At 40.1% G+C, this 6,336-nt stretch overlaps 1 protein-coding gene across 1 annotated transcript in view; it reads left to right on the top strand.

Annotated features, from left to right (window-relative positions):
* The first annotated feature begins 1,929 nt into the window (after positions 1-1,929).
* Positions 1,930-6,336, top strand: part of LOC122555430 (long-chain-fatty-acid--CoA ligase ACSBG2-like) — a 68,043-nt gene continuing 63,636 nt past the window's right edge. Inside the window, exons 1-3 of the mRNA XM_043701426.1 lie at positions 1,930-2,004; positions 2,514-2,594; positions 2,778-2,927. Coding sequence (XP_043557361.1) covers positions 1,942-2,004; positions 2,514-2,594; positions 2,778-2,927 — 294 coding nt within the window. The 5' untranslated portion in view covers positions 1,930-1,941. The remainder of the gene's footprint in view (positions 2,005-2,513; positions 2,595-2,777; positions 2,928-6,336) is intronic.

The following is a 6,336-nucleotide window of genomic DNA, read 5'->3' as shown; positions in this document are numbered from 1 at the left end:
CTGTTTTATTGGTTTACTTGTGCAATTAAATCTTCTGTCAAATAAGGTGTAACTTAGCATTTGTTGAAACATTGCACATGTTAATAGCAAGTTTCTCTCCAATGCAGTGGCTTGGCTGTTGGGATTTATACAACAAATTCTCCAGAAGCATGCAGACATGTGGCAGATCACTGTGAGGCTAATGTTCTGGTGGTGGAGCACCATCACCAACTGCTGAAAGTTCTGCAGGTGCTGGTTTTTTTTTTCATTTCAGACTATACTGTTTTAATAGTTACAAGAGACTTTGTCAAGCAAAAATAATTAATTCATTGTGAGCTGGAGAGTTGGTCATTAAAACCTTGAAACAAATATTACAAATAGAGCTGTCGCCTTTTTCAATGGCCTGTTCTATTTAATAAATTGTTTAGTAGTGTAGAACCTGTAAAACATGCAATACAGTGTCGAGCATTAGGTGATTCTGCAGTTGGACAGTATTTGCTGGATAATTCTGAATGAGCAAAGAATTATGCTGACAACCAATTTAAAGTATAGTGCACTTGCATATATTGGAAGCTACATATTCCAATATACGTAATTACGGTAATACAGGTAATTGAAGTCCAGGTAATTTATGTATATTTTAATAGGAAATAACATGGCCCCAAAACACAAAACGTCTTAAAACTTCCTTTAGTTTATTCTTTCCAATCTTCAAACATTCTCTATCCACATGTGCTGTGTGTGTCCTTTAATTCCATGATATCTATCAGCATATGTCGTTTATGAGGCTCCTTTATAATTTTGAAAATTCTTTTAAGAACATCTGTTGCATTTTTTCTTGTTGTTACATCTTCAATGAAACCTATTGTACATAGAATTACATTTAATCTGCATCAAAGAAAGAAGTGGCCTGTCTGGTCAATGCTGACGTTTCAAAGGCTCAGAGCTCCTACCCTATGCATATACTACATCATTCCTTTAAAAATAAAATACTGCAGGGTGCTGGAAATCTGAAGCAAACACAGAAATGCAGGAGAAACTCAGCAAGTCTGGCTGCATCTGTGGAGAGAGAAGCAGAGTTAAGAGTTCAAGACTATGGGCCTAGTGCAGGAAAGTAGGACTAATCTGGTAAAAGCGTATTTTTAGTCATCTAGATTAATGGCTGAAGGGCCAGTTCTGTACTGTATGACTCCATGATTAACAGTTTGAGTTCAGTATGACTTTTCCCCAGAACTCAAAAGACTCAAAACAGTTTTTCTGAATATTTTGAGTGTTCAGAGATGTGAAGAAGAGTCATACTGGACTTGAACCATTCATTCTCTTTCTCTGTCCACAAATTCTTCCTTTTGTTTACATCAATGCAACTACTCCTTAGTACAGAAATTCCTCCTAAATCTTTATTTGATTTGCTAATGGCTAATTTATATTTATAATCTCATGCTCATGTAAGCAGATACAGTGTCTCCACACACAGATCCTGTCAAACTTCTTAATATTTTTAAAGTTGTCCTTGGGCAGGAACTTTGTCTGTGTGTGTTTTTGTTTTGCTGGTACCATTACTCCCTTGAGCTATTTTGCTAAAAGCCAGTGTGTGGCGAGACCCAAAAATTGCAGATAGTGTAACATTGATCCACAACCTTAACTATTAGTTAGAGTCTGAGTAAAATTTTCCACTTTACTTGTGAGGCCCACTGTGTTTTGGTGGAGCAGTAACTGCCTGGAGATATCCTCCTGGCGTCAAACTATAGCACAGCATTCCAGACAGATTTTGAAGGCTCCTCCCTGCCCACTTGGCTATGGCTTCAGTCACATAGTGTCTCTTTTACAAAGATGCTACAGAAATGTGGCCCATATTTTTCAAATTTTTTTTTTAAAAAGGTGTTGACTGGATAATTCAAGATTAAGTGACTCCCCGCCCTGCTCTTTCTCACTCAACTGCAATGGCAGGCAGCAGCTCCTTCCATGTTAGAGGCCTCTTACTTGTCCTCTGGCTTTGAGAGCCTGTTTATCATCCTCAATTTGAAAGTGAGTAACTCCTAAATGGCCACTAACAGTCAGTTACTGCTAAACTGTTGTCAGTTGAATATTTTCAGTACAATGCAGAATCACAGTCTGTATTAGGGCTATTATGGTACAGTGGTAGTGTCCCTACTCCTGGACCAAGAGACCTGGGTTTGGTCCAACCTACTCCAGAGGTGTGTAATAACATCTCTGAACAGGTTGATTAGAAAAATAGGCTAAAAATAAATAAAGATATGTATTTTATCCTGACATTTTGAGGTTTCAGACTAAAGTCTGAAATGCTGCTCATGTTTTCCAGTGAAGAATGCCTAAGCCTGTACACTCCTCCCCCACCTTTTTCTGTGCTCTTTAAGTGCTTCAGTACTATAAAAGACCACAATTAAATGGCAGATTGTCTGACTAATACTGTACATAATTATTTTTATTTTACCTCATTTCCTGAGAAAAGAACTTTATTTTCTAATTAAATCCTGCAATGAAAATGTAATTCTTTTTTTGAGTTTTACTTGTAGATTGCACATCAGTTGCCTCACCTTAAAGCGATTGTTCAGTACAAATATGCAGTGGAAGAATACCAACCAAATATTTTTAGCGTAAGTGTTCTCAAAATAGCTTCTGGAAATCAATACTTTATTACATCTTTTAATCATCCATAATTAAATAGGAATTTAGCATAATACGCATTACCTTACTAAGAATTTTTAATTTTTAAGTATTTAAAGACATTATTTGCCTTTTTAAAAAATAAGTATTTTAATTTTGTTTTAAACTTTAAGTGGAAGAAATTTCTGGAACTTGGGAAAAGTATTTCGGATGGAGAGTTGGACGAAATTATTGAGTCTCAGAATGCCAACCAATGTTGCACACTAATCTACACTTCTGGAACAACAGGAGTCCCTAAAGCAGTGATGCTTAGCCATGATAATGTAAGTTTTGGTTAGTCTTATTTTGAATTTGATAATTACTGAGACCGAAACAGAAATTGCTGGAAAAGCTCAGCAGGTCTGGCAGCATCTGTGGTGAGAAATCAGCGTGAACATTTCGGGTCAAGTAACCCTTCCTCAGAATTGAACTTTCTTAAGTCTGAGGAAGGGACACTGGACCCAAAACATTAACTCTGATTTCTCTTCACAGATACTGCCAGATCTGTTGAACTTTACCGACAATTTCTGTTTTTGTTTCTGACTTACAGTATCTGCAGTTCTTTTGGTTTTTAATTACTGAGACAATTTTTATTAAGATTCATCAATATCTTATTGTTAGAAAGTTATTGACTTTGGAATATGAAAGACACTTGATTATAACTCCTTTAGAATATGACATTTTCCACTTTGCCAGTTGAGTTTTGTTTGTTTTGACATCCTTCTTGATAAAAATCTAAAGATACTATTTTTAATATTTTGCTTTGTCAGACATTATGCTCATATGAAATAAGTTCATATGTTTGGTTCAAGTGGGTTTTTGAGATTGAAGGCCAGAATCTATTGTTCATTTATTTGACATGCAGGTGTAGCAGTCCTTCATAGCGAGAGGATTTGAGTTTGGAGTAATAATGTTTTGCTGTGGTTATACAGGGCCTCGGAGAGGTTTCATCTTGAGTATTGTGTGCAGTTTTGGTCTGCCAGTCTGAGGAAGGACATTCTTGCTATCGACTGATTCCCGGATGACAGGACTGACATATGTAGAAAGACTAGATTGACCGGCCTGGTACTCATTGGAATTTAGAAGAATGAGGGGGGAATCTCATAGAAATATATAAAATCCTGATGGGACTAAACAGACTAAATGCAGGATGAATGTTCCCGATGTTGGGGAAGTCCACAACTCAGGGTCATAGACTAAGAATACGGGCCATGATGTGGAAGTGCCAGTGTTGGACTGGGGTGGGCAAAGCTAAAAATCACACAACACCAGGCTATGGTCCAACAGATTTATTTGGACGTACTAGCTTTCGATGCACTGCTCCTGCTTTAGCTGTTTGTGAAGCAGGACCAAAAGACACAGAATTTAGAGCAAAAGATTACAGTGTCATGCAATTGAAACGATATATTGAACAAACCTAGATTGCTGTTAATTCTTTCATCTTTTAGAATGTGTTGCAGGTTTTGGTTTATTAATATGTAAATCCCAGAACTTCTTTTAAGTTACATTCGAAAGATAACTTAAGGTTTTATAAAAAAAAAAGTGACATCTCAGCTCAGAGAATGCATTAGAGGTGTGATGTTAGACTGTGTCTGTATCCCAATCTTGAGTGAGACTGGTTCAATTTCCAAAGTAGGAATTTATAAAATGTTACATGGATTGACTGCAGGTTGTGTGCTTTTTGAGCAAAATAGAATGTATCTGGAAATACAATTCTGGTCAACGCAAATTCACCCCATAGACTTATATGTATTGTGCATGAAAGAGTGAGTGTGTGTGTATGTGAGTGTGTGTGTGTGTGTGTATGTGAGTGTGTGTGTGTGGTCACCTGTAGTGTGACATGAACCCAAGGTCCCAGTTGAGGCTATCCTCATAGGTACCGCGCTTGGCTATCAGCCTCTGCTCAGCCACTTTGCATTGTTTCCTGTCCCGGAGTCTGCCTTGGAGGATGGTCAACCAAAGATCTAGGCCAAATGTCACTGACCACTGATGTGTTCCCTGACTGGGAGGGAACAACCCTGGCTGGCAATTGTTGCGTGGTGTCCATTCATCCATTCTCTAGCATCATCTTGGTCTCGCCAATGTACCATGTCGCTGGGCATCCTTGCTTGCAGCATATAAGACAGACAACATTGGCTGAGTCACAAGAGAACCTGCCACATACATGGTGGCTGGTGTCTGGTACTATCTATGTTGACACTGAAATGTCTTGCACAAGTAGCCATTACAGGGTTGTACGGTGTTGTGGTTGATATTGTCCTGAAGGCTGGGCAGTTTGCTGCGAAGAATGGTCTGTTTAAGGTTTGGCGGTTGTTTAAAGATGAGAAGTGGAGGTGTGGGGAAGGTCTTGGCGAGATGCTAATCCTCATCGATAATGCATTGCAGGCTGTGAAGAACATGGCGTAGTTTCTCTACTCCTGGGAAATACTGGACAATGAATGGTACTCTATCAGTTGCATCTCTTGTCCCTCTCCTGAGGGGGTCATTACAGTTTCTTGCTGTAGCACTTTGGAACTGTCAATCGATGAGTTGAGCATTGTATCCTGTTCTTATGAGGGCATCCTTGAGCACTTTCAAGTGTCTGGTGCATTCCTCCGCATCTGAACAGATCCTGTGTGTGCGTGGGGCTTGTCCATAGGCTGTTTTAATATGTTTAGGGTGGAAACCTGTGGCTATACATTGGTTGGGAATTGAATCTGGGCTTCTGGGCATGTCTGTAGGGGATTGCTGTTTTATTGGTGGTTCATTGGTGGTTCAGTGGTAGAATTCTTATCTGCCATGTGTTGGTTCGGTTACTGGCCAGTGTATAGTCGCAAGCTTCCACGCTAAACATGTTAAACAAACCTACAAACAAGCCCTACGCATATACAGGATCTGTTCAAATGAAGAGGAACACAACAGGTGCTTGAAAGTGCTGAAGAATGCCCACATAAGAACAGGGTATGATGCTCAACTCATCGATCGCCAGTTCCTCACAACCTGCAACACATTACCTCTAAAAACCTTCCCCACGCCTCTAATTCTTGCCTTTAAACAGACCATTCTGCCCAGCAAACTGCCCAGCCTCAGGGCAACATCGACCACAACACCGTACAACCCTGTAATGGCTACCGCTGCAAGATGTGTCAAAGTGTTGAGATGGATGCTACCATTGCACGTGGGGATACCACCCACCATGTACAAGGCAGGCACTTATGTGACTCGGCCAACAATGTCTATCTCATACATTGTAGGCCAGGATGCCCCGAGGCATGGTACATTGGCGAGACCAAGCAAACGCTACGACAATGGATGAATGGACACCATGCAACAATTACCAGACAGTAGAGTTCCCTCTCAGTCGGGGAGCACTTCAGTGGTCAAGGATATTCGACTTCGGATCTTCGGGTGACCATCCTCCAAGGCAGATGTCGGGATACATAACAATACAGAGTGGTAGAGCAGAGGCTGATAGCCATATTCGGTATCCATGAGGATGGCCTCATCCAGGATATTGGGTTCATGTCACATTACAGGTGACCCCAATGATTCTCTCTCTCTTTCTTTTCTCTGTTTTCTCTCTCTCTCCAATCTCTTCTCTCTCTCTTTTCTCTCCCTCCTCTCTCCTCTCTGTCTTTTCTGTCTTCTCTCTCTTCTCTCCCCCTTCTCTCTCTTTTTTCTGCCTCCTCTCTTATCTCTCTCTCTCCCCTCTTT

The sequence above is a fragment of the Chiloscyllium plagiosum genome, chromosome 1 (genome assembly GCF_004010195.1).
Source record: "Chiloscyllium plagiosum isolate BGI_BamShark_2017 chromosome 1, ASM401019v2, whole genome shotgun sequence".
In the NCBI taxonomy this organism is placed as follows: domain Eukaryota; kingdom Metazoa; phylum Chordata; class Chondrichthyes; order Orectolobiformes; family Hemiscylliidae; genus Chiloscyllium; species Chiloscyllium plagiosum.
This window is presented reverse-complemented; position numbering and strand designations above follow the sequence as displayed.